Source organism: Phytophthora infestans, genomic scaffold, assembly GCF_000142945.1.
Source record: "Phytophthora infestans T30-4 supercont1.18 genomic scaffold, whole genome shotgun sequence".
Classification (NCBI taxonomy): domain Eukaryota; phylum Oomycota; class Peronosporomycetes; order Peronosporales; family Peronosporaceae; genus Phytophthora; species Phytophthora infestans.
In genome coordinates, this window is record NW_003303741.1 from 1,935,743 (window position 1) to 1,952,974 (window position 17,232).

Below are 17,232 nucleotides of genomic sequence, written 5' to 3' on the forward strand. Positions count from 1 at the left end.
CCACCTAACGGTCTTTTTGCATCACTAACGGCTGCGTCACTAACGGTCTATTTGCAGCACTAACGGTAATACCTCTGCCCGTTTTGTGTGAGGGCCCTCTCTAGGAGGGCCCTCGTTAGTTTTTCCCTTTCTTCATGAGTGGTGTTGCTTCGGCTAGTCTCTTATCGCGGCAGCCAACATGGCAACGAGGCGTCACGCCTCAGGCGTCACGCCTCAGGCGTGATGGCGATACCAGCGACAGCCCAACAGCGAAAGTGTCGCATCGGAAAAGCAGAATTTGCAGAAGTATTATAACCGTATTAATACATGTAGGCTCTCCGTGTTCGTCGTCATTGCAATAGATTCACCTATCAAAGCTTTCATGTCCTGTCAAGTCCTGCTCTGCGCCGCAGACTGCGGGGCAGGCTGCCTCGGGCAGCCTTGTTGCGGCGATGACCTAGTGCTAGTAGTGGTGGGTGAGGCTGGACCGTGTAGGATCGTTGATCCTCGCTTGTTGGTTGGTGACAAAAACTTTGTGTGCCGCTCAAGTAATAAGAGTGGACAGTATTAATACGGTGACCGGCTCTGAGGAGAAACCCGAAAACGAATCGGTGGGGGGATTCCTTTCACACACGAAAACCGAGCAAAAATTAGGTGCGACAGACATTTTGACGTACATTTTGCCAGATTGAACTACCAATTTGCCTGAAAAAGTTAGTGCAGCTCATTTATCAAAGTCAGGGGAGCTTGGGGGAGAGCGCGCCAAAAGAAGAGTGCCGCCTTCGCAGTCAGACGGATGGAAGCTTCTAAAAGCTTCCACAGCCGTCCTACATCTGCCTGTTTATTAATTACAATACTATACATTCCATAGTACACCTTTTCCAGTCCAATAAGGCCAAGAGCAAATGGTATTAGCTAAGTGCGAGAGCAGTTTGGCCAACAAGAATTGATGAAGAGCAAAGGCAAATTGGAAGAACTACTACACTACATATGCACTTACACAGTGAGTGCGTGTCGTGATGCACGCACTTCGTCTGGCTCGCTTCAACGGCCTACAGGCATGCTCTAGCGAGAGCTTCCTCGCCTCAAAGGCTTCTCGTTTCGGTCTCATTCCTCCATTTTCTTCCTTCGACGCTGATGCCGACTAAGTATCGCCGCTACACGCTCTACACGAAGCTTCGCGTGCTCGAGGCTGCCCGTAATGGTCTCGACTGGGAAGCTGTCGCTGGAGACAACAACGTGAATCTCAGCACTGCTCGCAATTGGGTACAGCGCTACCCCAACTTTGAGGACGTGATCAGCCCGGCGCCTCGTGGTGGAAAAACCGCGCAAAAGATGACCCCAGCATGCGTGAAGTTCCTACAAGATCAGCTCGCCACTGACCCCGACCTCACGCTACGGCAGCTTGCAGACATGCTCGAGACATCGCTTCGTGTAACGGTGTGCCCTCAAACCGTGAAAACCCACCTCGATGCTGCTCTAATCACCATGAACCAATTCCACAAAGAGCCCCAGTACATGAACACTGCGCAGAACAAGCTTAAGCGCCGTGATTATCTCATCCAGCTGCAGCGTTATCAAGCGGCTGGTAAGACGATCATCTACATGGACGAGACCAATTTCAATCTCTGGTCTACTCGCACTAGAGGGCGCAGCCGCCGTGGCCAGCGTGGTGTGAAGAAAGTTTTTGCTGGTGGCGGCCAGAACTTGCAAGTGATTGCGTGCATCGGCATCGGCGGCGTCGTGCACTACGAGCTGCGATTCGGCGGCAACAAGTATCTGAACTCGAACGAGTTCATCCGAGCCACGCTGCGAAAGTTTGAGAATCTCGACAACATCGTTCTTGTCCTAGACAACGCGCCATGCCATGCTCGAGCTGAGCACGTCTTTGAGGAGCCTGAGTTTGCTGGTGCTACACTGCTGCGTCTTGGGCCTTATTCGCCTATGCTGAACCCGATTGAGAATGTATTCTCTGCGTTCAAGCCTGCTGTTAAGGACTACATGACCGAGCACCGTGCAGACATTCTTGCTGTCCCCGAAGGTGTCACACTGAAGGCGCACAGACAGTTCCATCTCACGCGCGCTGCTCGCTCGAAATTCCCTGAGGTTGCTACACCAGGTCTGTGCGAGGCATGCTACCGCCACACGCTCACCTTTCACGTGAAGGTCACGGACCTCGAAGACATGCCTGTAGGCCGTTGAAGCGAGCCAGACGAAGTGCGTGTATCACGACACGCACTCACTGTGTAAGTGCATATGTAGTGTAGTAGTTCTTCCAATTTGCCTTTGCTCTTCATGAATTCGCTTTTGTTGTTGGCCAAACTGCTCTCGCACTTGGCTAATACCATTTGCTCTTGGCCTTATTGGACTGGAAAAGGTGTACTACTAACAACCCATTACAGTAAGATAATAATATCACCCAATCGGATACACTCACCCTCCCTCTGGCAGCCGCCGCCTCTTCATAGCCTTCATTCTCGAAAAAGCACAGCAGACGGCGAAGTCGACCGTCTCAACAGGGACTCGCTCGAACCAGTGTCATCTTCGCCTACGGGCCTGGCTTCACTGGAATTCGCAGTGGGTTCCAACCCGAGGCGGTCACTATGGCTTCATCACGCCCGTCTGCTTCCTCTCGTGATCTCTTAGTGGGGCTCCAGTCTACTGCTGGGCTCCGTGCGACTAAGTCACGGCTGGCGCGCGTCTCTTTGGCCGAGCCGTCATTGGGAACGGCCGCAAGCCGTCAGGCTACAGCGCAGCCCACTTCACCGTCGCCACCACCGTCACCTCCGCTACCGTCACCTCCGTCGTCGCCGCAGTTACCGTCGCCGCCGTCGCCTCCGTCTCCTGTTGGGTCTTCAGCGACCTCGCCCGCTTCTGCTCCGTCCGCAGTTTCTCCGCCGCCTGCGCTGAACACCGCGCCATTATAACCTCCGGACGATGCTTCGGTGGCGTCGGACGTGTCTGGCGTGTCAATTTTAAACCGCTTGAAGGAACTGCATTGTGGTCCGCTCTTCGGCAGCTCCGATGAAGAAGAAGACGAGGGCGGCTCGTACGGTCTGCACGCGGCGCGTCCACCATCCTCCACTCCCTAAGTGAGCGGCCTATTTGATGATGACAGCGATGAGGAGACTGTACCTGCTGGTACCCTTAATCGCTTGAAGCGCAGCGTCGACTCTGGTGACTGGCATCCGTATGCTTTACCGTCAGCTCCGGCGAAGCACCCCGCCAATGGTCGTGTCAATCACTACGACCCGGCGGCACCAGGGGATTACTCGGTTCCAGTCAATATTGAGCAGCTGCACGACGTTCGCGGTGAATCTCCGCATCGCTGCTTCCTGGTGGAATGGCAGATTTCCCCGCTTCAGTTGAGATGGGTATGGAAAGAGCAACTCGACCAACGCTTCGCTCGGCGCATGGATCAAGTGATGCAATGGCGTGACGATCTGTGTCCAGGTGCCTTCGCCTATTATTACAAGAAGCATTTTGCGCGCCGTGATCAGGCTTCTCCTGCTGGAGGATGCTTCATGGACGCGTTCCGCGCGGCACTTTATCACCTTGGTGATACTGGTCTTGCATCCACGGCCACTGCGCTATGGGTGGATTTCGTGCGTGATCACCCAAGCACTGTCGATGGAGTTTCTCGTGCGGAAGCTACGGAATTCTTTCGCGTTCTTCAGCGCAACGATTTTCCGTTGGATTACGATCTTCTCTTCCAGAGTCCACTTGATGCTTCGTACACGAATGTGGAACGGGTCCAGACGTTTGTCCAAACACTGCGTGAAGGATTGTATCTCACGAGTATTGGTGATGGTCTCGTTGGACACTGCGTTACTGTTCTCGCGAAGGGTCCAGACACTGCTGTTTCCGTACTGGATGGCGTTGAGCTGCCGGTGACCCCGGAACCTTTGACCAACTTGGCGTATCTCGACAAGGTCAAATGGATGGGATTGATGAAGCTGAATCCAGGGTATCGTTGCCGCCGCGGGAAACGAAAGTCCAGGTCAAATCGAAAGAAAGCTCGCCGCGAGAAGAAGCAGCAGAAGTTGTAGGGAATGTAATTTGGGAATACATGTAGGCTCTCGGGCCCCCTTTACTCCTGCCGTTGTCGTTCATCTTCTTCGCCGTTTCCTTCTCCTGGATGCTTCGAAGTCTCCAATGAGATCCGGGACCTGTGAGAGATTCTCGACTGGCTCCCAAGTAGGTTTCTCCTCACCCACCCACTCCACAAGAAATTGGGTTCGTTGCTTGTGAGTTCGTTTACCGAGAATCCTCTGGATGAGCTGTCCAACTGTACCATCGGCGAGAACGACATCATGGAGCCTTGACATCCGAGTGGCGTCCTTGTAAGGCTTCAAAGATCCGGTGTTTAAGACTGGATGAAGTTTGTTTCCGGCTTGGATGTTGAGCTCGTACGCGTGATTATGGATCCTCTTCACCACCGTATAGGGACCTATTCACTTCGGACCAAGCTTGCTTGAGTTGGGTAACCCTGTATGTTTCCGATCCAAGTGTTTCGTACTCAAGTACACTCGGTCGCCAACTTCGAAGACTTGCTCCTCCCGGTTTCGGTCGTACACATCGCGCATTCGCTCTTGTGCTTCCGCTAGTGCTTCCTGACACCGCCGAAGAAGAGCTGCTTGTCGCTCGTTGAACTCAGCACCACGTCGACTTGTGGGAACCTTGCCACGATTCTCTGCCGCAAGTTGAAGCGGGTTTAGTGGGACGTATCCGAGATCAGCTTCGAAAGGCGCCATCTTGATACTACTGTTCACGGTTGAATTCACTGCGAACTCAGCGTTGGCAAGATGGATATCACAGTCGTCTTGAACAGGGCCCACGAAGCACCGCAAATATTCCTCAAGTGTCCTGTTCATCCGCTCCGGTCTGGCTGTCTCTTTGAACCTCGATGTGGTGGATTCAATGCATAGGCTGATTGAGATCGGGCAAGTGCAACACTGGTGGATTGCACAGCCGTTTCTTCAGCTCCTTGAAGTTCTTCGACTGCTCTTCGTCGAAACGAATCTTCGCATTGCGCTTGGACTTCTTCTTGAGCAAAGTAAACATACTTGCTGTCAGTTTCGCGTAGTCTGGGCAGAATCGTTGGACGTATCCAGTTAAGCCGAGGAAGCTGTGAAGCTCCTCTTGCGTTCTTGGAATTGGCCAGTCCTTGATGGTCTGCACCTTATCTGAATCCATCCGCACGCCGTTTCTCCCAACAAAATCTCCAAGGCATGGAATCTCGTCGGCACAGAAGACGCACTTGGACAGCTTCACGTATAACTTGTTGTCTTGCAAGATGTCCAACGTTTTGCGGAGAGCTTCCAAGTGATCTTCAATCTTCTGTGTCTTCGTGAAGATGTAGATGTCGTCGTAGAACGACTTCGTGTTCTCCAGATCGCGAAAGAGTTTCGACGTCAATCGATGCATCGTCGCTGGCGCGTTGCAAACTCCCATTGGCAGTACCAGGTACTCCCAGAGTCCGTTGGGCGCCTGTAATGCTGTGAACTTGATATGCATTCGAACTTGATAATACGCGGACATCAAGTCCATCGTTGAAAACCAGTACCCTCCGGCCATGGCGTCCAGTATGTCTTTTTTCCTTGTCATCGGTATGCTCTGCCGTATCGTATTAGAGTACAAGTACCGATAATCGTAAACAATCCGCCACCCAACTGGTTTCCGGACGCAGAAGGTTGGCGCCGCGTGTGGGCTGATGCTTGGTCGGATAAGTTTCTTCTTCCCCATGTCTATGACCCAGAGCACGATCTCACGTTGCTGCTCAGGTGACTGTCGCCACTGTTGCCGGTACATCGCAAGGTTGGGATCTTTCACGTCGATCCTGTGCTCGATTTTACGCTTCTCCGGAAGACCTTCAGGGAGTTCAGGTTGGAACACCGTGTCCTTGTACTTCGTCAGCAAGTCAAAGGCAGGGTTTGCCTGGAAACTTTGCCAGTCTGTCTCCAGATAACGTTGAGCTTTTGCAGTTCCGACATTGTCGAGTTGGTCTCGCCGCTCCAAGGATCGAGCGACGTTTTTGATCATTTCGTTCGTCAGAACCAACATGAAGTCTGGTTCTTCGATCGACTTGGTCTTGATTCTCAGGAACTTTCGCAGTTTCTTTCTCGTGATGAACTTGGTTTGTATACCAGCTTCATCTGTGATTCCCATTGTGAACATCTTTTCCACGACGGAATCTCTCCCCCTGGTATCGCTGCTCCCAGCAGCAGTACCGTCGCGTCTCGACGACTTCCTCTCGTCTTCGTCTGCTGAACCCTTGCCAGCTGAAGCGTCTTCCCGTCGCTCGCAAGCAACTCGTGGGGTCTCACTCTGCTCTGAGTCGTGAACGGGATTGACCGCGGACTTCACACCCGTTTCCAGCGCGGCACCTCGACAGGAATCGGGTCTTTTCGCCGACAGGCCTTTCGCCCCGACAGATCTCCGAAGCCCGGAGGCAATCACCGGTCCGCCTTCCTCGATTGGCCCACAGGTTTCACCCGCTCGTTCCCAGCGCAAAGTTCTCTCTATTGTTCCTTCGATTCGTCGACGTCTCCAGTCGATCTGTGACTGCATGTCCTCAAAGAAAGGTATATCAAGGATGCAGTCAAACTCTTCAGGTATCGCGTAGACAACTGCGACGCATTCATACGCCTCGTCGATTCCGGCGACAAGGATACGTAGAGGTAGCACCTCTAGGTGGGCCTCCACAATCTGATTGTCTCCTAGCTTGACTCGAATGTTCTTGTCGCTGAACTTCGTTGTCTTCAGCTGGTGTTCTTCTACCCACCGCTTCGACACGTAGATCGTGGTTGCACCACAGTCTAGAAGCATCTTCGATGTTTTCTTCATCTTGCCAGCCACACTGATTTCACCGCCGACGGCGAACAGTGGACGTGACTTGTAGACTAGAGGGTTTTCACACAGAACATTATGGCTGACATTATCAAACTTAACTGCTCCGGTTACTTTCTCTTCCACGACAGGACCCTCTTTCACTGTCGTGGCTTCTCGTTTCCCTGCTTCCCTTGCTCCTTCTTCCACGCAAAGCAGTTGGCTTTGATGTGGCCAGGTTTGTTGCAGAAGTGGCAGGTACGAGTCTCCTTGCTCTTCGAATTCGAGCTCGGTTTAAGCCGTCCCTTTCCTCGGAATGGTTTTCCTTTGAACGTTTTCTTGCTGTCTTGAGGTTGCTCATTAGAGGTCTTTGTCTTCTCATGACGAACCTTGCGCTCACTAGCGTCCTCCACAAAGTGAGTCACCTCAAACTTGACAGCTAAGTCCATGGCGTTACTCAGTGTCTCAGGATTCTCGAGCTTCACGTAGCTTCGCGTGCGAGGCTTGAGACCGTTTGCGTAGAACAGGACTTGGTCAAGCACGCTCATGCCTTCGACTCGAAAGGTGAGGGCTGAGTATTCACCGTTGTACGTCTCGATATCCGCTGTCTGCTTCAGACGCTGGAGCTTATCTCGTAGCACTGACTGGTAGTTCGACGCCTCGAAGTGTTGGAGCACATGCTCACGAAAATCCCCCACGTGTGCTCTTCTACTCGCGTCGTCGAAGCCCAGTGCAGGAACCACCCCGAAGCCGGTTTCTCCATCGCCGACCCGGCGATTCCTGGTATTCGTGGGTTCGCGTTGTCGATTGCGATTCCGTTAATGCGGCAGGCGTTCTCGACCTTGAACAGCCATTCGCGCACGTCTTCCCCCCTCTTGCCGGTGAACTTGGGCAGGTTGCTGGGCACTCGTGTGCGTTCCGCCATCGCTTGATTCAGCCGGTCGACTCTCGGCTTGAAGCTGCGCGTTCGTCGGCATGGGCTCTTTGTTGTCAGGTTGCTGGGACCAACAAGTGCTACCAGTTTATCCAAGTCAGGGGAGCTTGGGGGAGAGCGCGCCAAAAGAAAAGTGCCGCCCCCGCAGTTCAGACGGATGGAAGCTTCTAGAAGCTTCCACAGCCGTCCTACATCTGCCTGTTTATTAATTACAATACTATACATTCCATAGTACTACTAACAACCCATTACAATAAGATAATAATATCACCCAATCGGACACAGCTCATTTGGGAGAGTGTTTTCTCCTCTTCGCTCGTAAATCGGTGTCGGCACTCGGCCTGAGACTGTATTATTAATAATTAAAGTGTCCTAGGATTTTGAAGGCTAACGCTTACTCACCCAAGATGTAGGAAAGTTGCATTTGGCTGGACTGGGGAGGTGGTGACTCGAAAAAGTCTTCTACATGTACATCCTTGGCCTTCTGGATGGCTGAGCAGTTTCTAACTGGCTCTTCACTTAAAGAGACTTCGGTCTGAGTCAGAGTCGCGTTCCTAACTTCTGTTGAATGCGCCGACTCCGCCAATGCAAGCTGCTGTCCGTCGCTCTCGTCCCCAATCATGTGACCCTTCTTGATCAATGCATGGCCGATGACCCGAGCTACAAGTACCGGGTCTTTCAGCACACCCATGAGTGCACCTACAAAGTCTGCCTCCGGCGCATACCATTCGATCTTTCCGTCGTGGCTGAAGTGGAAATGATTGGCGCAAGGGTATGTGACCTCTAGTCCAATGAGGGATTGTACCAACGCTTCATCGCCGAGCAGATGCGGAAATATCTTTTCGATTGTACGCCGCGAATAGCGGACACGGAGGTTTGCTGAGATCGAAATCACCAGCGGTCCGACATCGCATACCTGTACAACATTCAGCGATTTCATGGTCCACTCGATAGCTGCGTGATACAGCGAATAGCGTTGCCACTGGTCCAGCAGCAGATCCACGCCCAGAAACTCACCAAAGCGCACATTACAGGGCATGATTGCGCTCAAGAACCCTCTCAGGGCATTGGTTGCATGCGCCACGAGCGATGCTGACGCGTCCTGTTCGTTCACAGCCAGACGAACAGGAGTTCCACGACTGAACAGCGAGCAGTACTCGTCCACAATACGCGCGGCCGCGCCCAACGGTGTACGACGTTGCGAAACTGCTAACTCTTGCTGTACTTGATGTGATATCGTCAGAGCTGCAATTTCCTCGCGAAGACTGGACACACTCTCTTTGAGCTGTGCACTTTGAAGCTTGCGCTTTCGCCGGTAGTATTTGCCTCGTTCGCTGTTGGACATGAGCTTGAGGGCAGACGGTAAAGTGTCGACGAACGAATCTGACTGGTTTGGTTTGGCGTAAGGCCCATTCAAGCGACGGGTGTTCATTTCTGCGTGCGAGCCGAGAAGTTGCTTGGGTTAGTGAGAGAGGGAATGAATGGCACGCTTAGGCGATAGACAGTCGGGTAAGAAGGCGTGTCGTGTCGGAAGAAGCGAGGAAAGGCAAAACACGTTGCAGATCAACGGTTAGAAGTATTAATACCTGGTCTGCAATGTTATGAACACAAGGTATTCCGACTGGGTGCGGCGTCCTAGTTTGTGGACGAGAAGCAAAAGCCTCCAAGTGGTTTTACATCTCTGTTAGACATGTGCGTCGTTCCACTGATGATGGCCATTTCTCTTAGCATCACAAAACTACATGTTACAGAAAGAAGGCCCTTGGCCCAGTCGCTTCATTTAGAAACTTATTGGGGTGGTCCATTGGGGTTTCCGTCATAGTGAAGAGCTCGCTCGGTTCGCTTTTTGCTTTACACTGTTTGAGGGACTACATGTCACCAGTATTGATCGGTTTCGAATGCGACGGTAGCAACTTCCGATAGACTCGAATTCAATGGTATTTCGTTCTATTAATAGTATTTTTGCTACTGTCATAAAAAGTGAGCTACTTACGTAGTATTACTGAAGTTTGATATTATCAAGTGCTCATACCGGTACCGTATCACAACGTTGCTCTAGGCCGACTGTTATAATACAAAATTACATGCATCGATAAATGGCAAATTTCCATGCCTTTCCCATGACGAAATGCTGACTTTTACCACCATTGAGCTGGGCAAGTACCCCGTCCTCCATTCACGACCGTCGGGTCCCTTTTTATCGGTTTCGATGTCAAGCCACGAATGGCGATCAAGTTAGAGGGAACAATGCTTAAAAAGGCAAGTTGTTGAAAAGCTATCAGTCGGCTAGGATGTAGGCCAGGTTCAGTCGGTTCAATGGCTTGGGTGACGACTCCGGCGACTCTGGCGATGGTTCATCGTCGCTTACGACGGCAACAAAGCCGTCGTCTTCTCGGAGACGCTTCTTGTTCTTCGACCGTGCTGGTGGAGTGACAAATATTGTCCCTTCATACGGATAGCTCTCATCAGTCTCGCTGAACCTGGTACCTGTCACCACCTCTTCTTCCTCGACAGCTTCCACCGCGGCAAGCTTCCGGCCATCGCTCCCGTCGCCGATCATATGGTCTTTCTCGATCAAAGCGTGACCGACGACGCGTGCCACCAGCCCTGGCCGCCCTAGCGCCTTCGTCAGTGCGCTGACAAAATCCACCTCGGGTGCATACCACTCGATCTTGCCTTGCTCGTTGAAATGGAAGTGGTTAACGCACGGATACGTCACCTCCAGCCCTATCAGCGACTGTGTCAGCGCCTCGTCCCCGACCAAATGTAGAAATACTTCCTCGATCGTTCGACGCGAGAACCGCACGCGCAAGTCCGCCGTGATTGACACCACTAGCGGCCCCTCGTCGTGGCGGTTGTCTACAGTCAAAACTCGCGGCTCGGCCAGCTGCACGATGTTCAACGAGGTCATTTTCCAATCGATGGCTGCATGATACAGCGAGTAGCGCTCCCACTGGCCCAGCAGCAGCTCCACGCCAAGGAACTCGCCGAACCGCACGTTGTCGTTCATCACGGCACTCAAGAACCCTCGCTGAGCGTTGGTGGCCTGCGCCACGAGCGACGCCGACGCATTCTGTTCGTCCACAGTCAGACGCACGGGCGCGCCGTGGCTGAACAGCGAACAATATTCATCCACAACGTGGGCAGCAGCGCCCAATGGTGTGCGTCGCTGCGACAGCACCAGCTCCTGCTGCACCTGGCGCGAGATCGTCAAGGCCGCGATCTCCTCGCGCAGATCGGCCACGCACGTCTCCAGGTGCTGGCCGTAGTGTTTGCGTCTGCGTCGGTAATATTTACCGCGCTCGCTGTTGGACATGAACTTGAGGTTGGTCGGTGGCGCGTCGTCATACGGTGCAGCGCGGTGCTTCTGCGTAGGTCCGTGTGCCCGACGGGCGCTCATAACTGAGTAGACGGGGGCGAAATGGCAAGTGGCAATCTAAATCGGTCGTTGCAGAATTTCGAGGAATTTCGTCTTGATACAGTTACACTGATAGGAGGACAGGCTATCTATCCTACGAGGCTCCTCGTGACCAGCTACGCTAAGCTTTGAGCAATCCTCAAAAGAACATGACGAAATCACCGACTACCCGAACGCGCGCTTGCAGAACAAGCCTCTGTCCCTTACTATCGACAGCTCGGTAGATGCCTAGCTCCAGCGAGTGACCTTACAGAATCTGTAAGCCTGCAACACGTAAAAGATCCCAAATTGGTCAACTGCCGAATCTGCGCTGACACATGACGAAAGATCGGAGGCAGAAGAAATTCTTCGAAAAAATTCTTCTGCCTCTTCAAGAAAGCCTCATCGACGAGAGCGTCATTGGTCATATGGATGAATATGATTAGCTATCGGACCATACTTAATTTTTGTATGACCTCTGGGCACCTATAAATGGCCAATTACATCATTTTTACGCATTTCAACCAATGGCCGAAGCTTCACTCAACATTTTTGTCCAATAATTTCGCCTAGGGTTAGGTGAGTCCTCTAAGCCATTCGATCGGTCCGATCGCAGCTCAAAATATGTATATGCCAATGCAAATAGTAGGTCAGACACGTACCACTCCCATATTTGCACAGCATCGGACGGAAGCGATGGGCCTGGACGAGCTCCAGCCTGGCAACACTTTGAGGGCCAAGGCTACAGCGTTATCTGCCTTCAAGAAATTTCTGAAGGCAGAGGGCGTTGTAGAGGAGTACGTAAGAAAATGCATTGAGCGCGATGTCAGTGGAAGATGTTTTGTATCTGTAATGGATAAGTTTGGAATGCATCTTGCATTTAGTAAAGGCAAAAAGGGCAAACCTTTAGCTAGAAATACTGCCATGCAGTACTATCGGCAAGCCAAGCTTTGGCTGCTTGACCAGTTTCCCCAGCATCGTGCGTCTTTAGAGACCCGATTGCTTAAAATGGGGAAAACGCTTGACAGCTTCTGTTTGAAGCGCGAGGGTGGTAATTTCGTTAACAAAGCACCTCCATGTACGAAGTCCGATTTAAAACAAATGCTTGTATATTTGTATACCAATGCTTCCTGTGATACTGACTACCAAGATGCTGCTCTGCTTTGTCTTCTTTGGTACCTCTTCGGTCGCGCGTCGGACTTGTCGATGCTGCGGAAGCGGAACGTCAGCGTCGACGCGGGCGGCGTACTCTTCTTGCGTCTGATCAGGGTGAAGACGAGCGAGGAGCAGGGGCTCTCGCTTTTCCCGGACGAGGAGTTCCTCACTTGTCCGCTGCTGGCCTTGGCTCTTGCCTTGATTGTCCAGCGAGCGCCCTCGGATGACTTGGTCGGCAACCTTCCCCGCCAAGAAACCTTGACAACGGCCACGATCTCCGACGATGTATCGCTCGTCGAGCTCCTGAATGCCCCCGCCGCGCCATCGACACTCTCTGTCCCAGCCACCAAAGGAACGCCGTCGACGCCGACGGTGTACTCGCACGTCAACCGCGTCTTGGAGCGGATCGCCCCAGCAGCTGGCGTCACGAAGGCACTCAGTTCGCACTCGTTTCGCCGCGGGGGAGCTCAACACGCGAACGGCTCTGAGGGATTGACGGACCGCTGGATCTTCGACCGAGGTTCCTGGAACATGAGCACAACGAGCAAGGGTTTCAACTACATCTTCAACACGAGCAAGGAGGATCACAAGGTAGCCAAAGTCCTCGCAGGATACGAACCGAAGACGAAGGTGAAACTCCAGGACCTCAGCAGCTTCGACTCCCAGACACTTGAGCAGATCAAGCGCGTACAGGGCGTGATGTTCACGTCCTGCAGCAACCTCGCAACCTCCAGCTTCAACGTCAACGAGCAGGTCGTGGACATCCTGACTGCGGCCGTCTTACGATTCTTCCCGCTGTTGAAGGAGCTGAGCCACAGCAGTCCAGTCGTCACGCGGGTCGAAAGTGCTGTGCGAAGCGGTGGAAGCACGCTGGCGAATCTTCTTGCTTGGTCTGCGCATCTCTCGCTAGCAGCCGAACCCTGTAGCAACAAGCAAACTCCGGAAAACGACACTACCCACCAAGCACAGCAAACGAAGGAGCTGAAGATCATCGATCACCAAGCTTCTGTGATTAAGCACTTAATTAACATGTCGAAGCGGCAAGACGAGCGGATGGACGCTCTGGAGGCCAAGCTGAACAACGATCCTGTCCTGACCATTAGGCGCAACAAGCCAAGTGAAAAAGAGGGAGAGCAAGAAGTCAGCACACCAAAGAAGAAGCAGCGCAGGAGTGGGACAACTCACCTTCACGCCACTTGGTTTGCTTGGTATGCCCATGAGCCACGATGGCACGCGAGCGAGCCCAAGCGACAGCGCTCGAACGCGAAGCTGCTGGTTGCGTACATGAAGCTGTTCTTGGCCGACGGATTTGGGCTGGATCCAAGCGCTGTCAGCTACCGCGACGACGTCCTTGCCCTTGGTTTGCGCGCGGAGAAAGAAGCTCTCTCCTTCCTGGCTCAACATAAGATCGCGTCGCGCGGGTCCAGTTCCGTCCTCAAGCATCTCCAGGCCCTGCACAAGGCTGGCGCACTCAACCACCAAATAGAGCGCCACCAGCGTCTGCTCCAGTCGGCAGCTATCCAATATCCTGCACCCGGCTACACACAAGACGTCGTTGAGTTAGTTGGTTAGATGCATCACTAGCACAGCAAACAATACACGTTAGTCAACCTTTGAACAACGCAAAACAACACGTAGTATCTGTCAGACTATCAGAACAAAGAGTAGGGACAAACCGCACTGCAGCAGGGGAGGGGGGCACGAGCGCGGGCAGCAGCATGAGCAGCAGGCACGGCACAAACACGGGGTCAGCAGCGTGGGCAACAGGCGCGGTACGAGAACGGCTGCAGCAGCGCGGGCAGCAGACGCAGCACGGGTGCGGAACAACCTCCACCCCCAGCAGACGCGAGGAGCGAGGAACCCAGCCGGAGTTGAACCGGTGTCCAGGACGGATCCTGCGCTCTAACCCTAGAGCTTCTGGGTCCGATGAACGGGGGGGGGGGGCGGAGGCTTGCCAGGTACGGAGTGAAAAAGACTGAATGAGCGAAGAAGGCTGTTGTCGGCACGACCCTTCAGCTTGTGGCCATCCACTGGCCACGTATCTTTCCACCTTGTATGAGGCAGCATCTGATTGGTGGATTATAGCCAATAGCGGCAAGCATCAATGGCTGGCTGAAAAGCGAATGCTTTCAATAGTGGACCCCGGCGCTGGCTCATTGTTAAATTTACCGGCTCGAGAGCGCATGGCTCTCGGTCAATAATTGCATGTTTTTTCCTTTTTCTCGTTTTTCTCAGCCTACAGGCCGTTTCAGAGCCTGAGACTGCGCCTATCAACAGGGTTTGTCAGGTTGCAAAGCATCCACACTATCTCCCCTAACCACTTTAGTACTACACACCAATGTATCCATCCCATCGTGTACCACTCGCTTGGTACAGGTCCTACGGGTCCGAGGGTCCGATAAATTTTGGTATGGATGAATATGATTAGCTATCGGACCATACTTAATTTTTGTATGACCTCTGGGCACCTATAAATGGCCAATTACATCATTTCTACGCATTTCAACCAATGGCCGAAGCTTCACTCAACATTTTTGTCCAATAATTTCGCCTGGGGTTAGGTGAGTCCTCTTAGCCATTCGATCGGACGTATCGAGTCCGATCGCAGCTCAAAATATGTTTATGCCAATGCAAATAGTAGGTCAGACACGTACCACTCCCATATTTGCACAGCATCGGACGGAAGCGATGGGCCTGGACGAGCTCCAGCCTGGCAACACTTTGAGGGCCAAGGCTACAGCGTTATCTGCCTTCAAGAAATTTCTGAAGGCAGAGGGCGTTGTAGAGGAGTACGTAAGAAAATGCATTGAGCGCGATGTCAGTGGAAGATGTTTTGTATCTGTAATGAATAAGTTTGGAATGCATCTTGCATTTAGTAAAGGCAAAAAGGGCAAACCTTTAGCTAGAAATACTGCCATGCAGTACTATCGGCAAGCCAAGCTTTGGCTGCTTGACCAGTTTCCCCAGCATCGTGCGTCTTAAGAGACCCGATTGCTTAAAATGGGGAAAACGCTTGACAGCTTCTGTTTGAAGCGCGAGGGTGGTGGTTTCGTTAACAAAGCACCTCCATGTACGAAGTCCGATTTAAAACAAATGCTTGTATATTTGTATACCAATGCTTCCTGTGATACTGACTACCAAGATGCTGCTCTGCTTTGTCTTCTTTGGTACCTCTTCGGTCGCGCGTCGGACTTGTCGATGCTGCGGAAGCGGAACGTCAGCGTCGACGCGGGCGGCGTACTCTTCTTGCGTCTGATCAGGGTGAAGACGAGCAAGGAGCAGGGGCTCTCGCTTTTCCCGGACGAGGAGTTCCTCACTTGTCCGTTGCTGGCCTTGGCTCTTGCCTTGATTGTCCAGCGAGCGCCCTCGGATGACTTGGTCGGCAACCTTCCCCGCCAAGAAACCTTGACAGCGGCCACGATCTCCGACGATGTATCGCTCGTCGAGCTCCTGAATGCCCCCGCCGCGCCATCGACACTCTCTGTCCCAGCCACCAAAGGAACGCCGTCGACGCCGACGGTGTACTCGCACGTCAACCGCGTCTTGGAGCGGATCGCCCCAGCTGCTGGCGTCACGAAGGCACTCAGTTCGCACTCGTTTCGCCGCGGGGGAGCTCAACACGCGAACGGCTCTGAGGGATTGACGGACCGCTGGATCTTCGACCGAGGTTCCTGGAACATGAGCACAACGACCAAGGGTTTCAACTACATCTTCAACACGAGCAAGGAGGATCACAAGGTAGCCAAAGTCCTCGCAGGATACGAACCGAAGACGAAGGTGAAACTCCAGGACCTCAGCAGCTTCGACTCCCAGACACTTGAGCAGATCAAGCGCGTACAGGGCGTGATGTTCACGTCCTGCAGCAACCTCGCAACCTCCAGCTTCAACGTCAACGAGCAGGTCGTGGACATCCTGACTGCGGCCGTCTTCCGATACTTCCCGCTGTTGAAGGAGCTGAGCCACAGCAGTCCAGTCGTCACGCGGGTCGAAAGTGCTGTGCGAAGCGGTGGAAGCACGCTGGCGAATCTTCTTGCTTGGTCTGCGCATCTCTCGCTAGCAGCCGAACCCCTGTAGCAACAAGCAAACTCCGGAAAACGACACTACCCCACCAAGCACCAGCAAACGAAGGAAGCTGAAGATCATCGATCACCAAGCTTCTGTGATTAAGCACTTAAATTAACATGTCGAAAGCGGGCAAGACGAGCGGATGGACGCTCTGAGAGGCCAAGCTGAACAACGATCCTGTCCTGACCATTAAGCGCAACAAGCCAAGTGAAAATGAGGGAGAGCAAGAAGTCAGCACACCAAAGAAGAAGCAGCGCAGGAGTGGGACAACTCACCTTCACGCCACTTGGTTTGCTTGGTATGCCCATGAGCCACGATGGCACGCGAGCGAGCCCAAGCGACAGCGCTCGAACGCGAAGCTGCTGGTTGCGTACATGAAGCTGTTCTTGGCCGACGGATTTGGGCTGGATCCAAGCGCTGTCAGCTACCGCGACGACGTCCTTGCCCTCGGTTTGCGCGCGGAGAAAGAAGCTCTCTCCTTCCTGGCTCAACATAAGATCGCGTCGCGCGGGTCCAGTTCCGTCCTCAAGCATCTCCAGGCCCTGCACAAGGCTGGCGCACTCAACCACCAAATAGAGCGCCACCAGCGTCTGCTCCAGTCGGCAGCTATCCAAGATCCTGCACCCGGCTACACACAAGACGTCGTTGAGTTAGTTGGTTAGATGCATCACTAGCACAGCAAACAATACACGCTTGTCAACCTTTGAACAACGCAAAACCACACGTAGTATTTGTCAGACTATCAGAACAAAGAGTAGGGACAAACCGCACTGCAGCAGGGGAGGGGGGCACGAGCGCGGGCAGCAGCATGAGCAGCAGGCACGGCACAAACACGGGGTCAGCAGCGTGGGCAACAGGCGCGGTACGAGAACGG

General features: G+C 53.1%; 3 protein-coding genes across 3 annotated transcripts; 1 reads left to right on the forward strand and 2 right to left on the reverse strand.

Annotated features, from left to right (window-relative positions):
* Positions 1 to 3,392: 3,392 nt before the first annotated feature.
* Positions 3,393 to 4,028, forward strand: PITG_10559 (uncharacterized protein; the record flags this gene model as incomplete). Its single annotated transcript, XM_002902288.1, has 1 exon — positions 3,393 to 4,028. The coding sequence occupies one exon, from the start codon at positions 3,393 to 3,395 to the stop codon at positions 4,026 to 4,028; it is 636 nt and encodes a 211-aa protein (XP_002902334.1).
* Positions 4,029 to 8,295: 4,267 nt separating this feature from the next.
* On the reverse strand, positions 8,296 to 9,086 carry PITG_10560 (uncharacterized protein; the record flags this gene model as incomplete). Its single annotated transcript, XM_002902289.1, has 3 exons — positions 8,296 to 8,346; positions 8,397 to 8,843; positions 8,907 to 9,086. 3 exons carry the CDS (start codon positions 9,084 to 9,086, stop codon positions 8,296 to 8,298), a joined length of 678 nt encoding a protein of 225 aa, XP_002902335.1.
* A 1,211-nt stretch (positions 9,087 to 10,297) lies between these two features.
* Positions 10,298 to 11,141, reverse strand: PITG_10561 (uncharacterized protein; the record flags this gene model as incomplete). Its single annotated transcript, XM_002902290.1, has 2 exons — positions 10,298 to 10,310; positions 10,408 to 11,141. 2 exons carry the CDS (start codon positions 11,139 to 11,141, stop codon positions 10,298 to 10,300), a joined length of 747 nt encoding a protein of 248 aa, XP_002902336.1.
* Between the last annotated feature and the right edge of the window lie 6,091 nt (positions 11,142 to 17,232).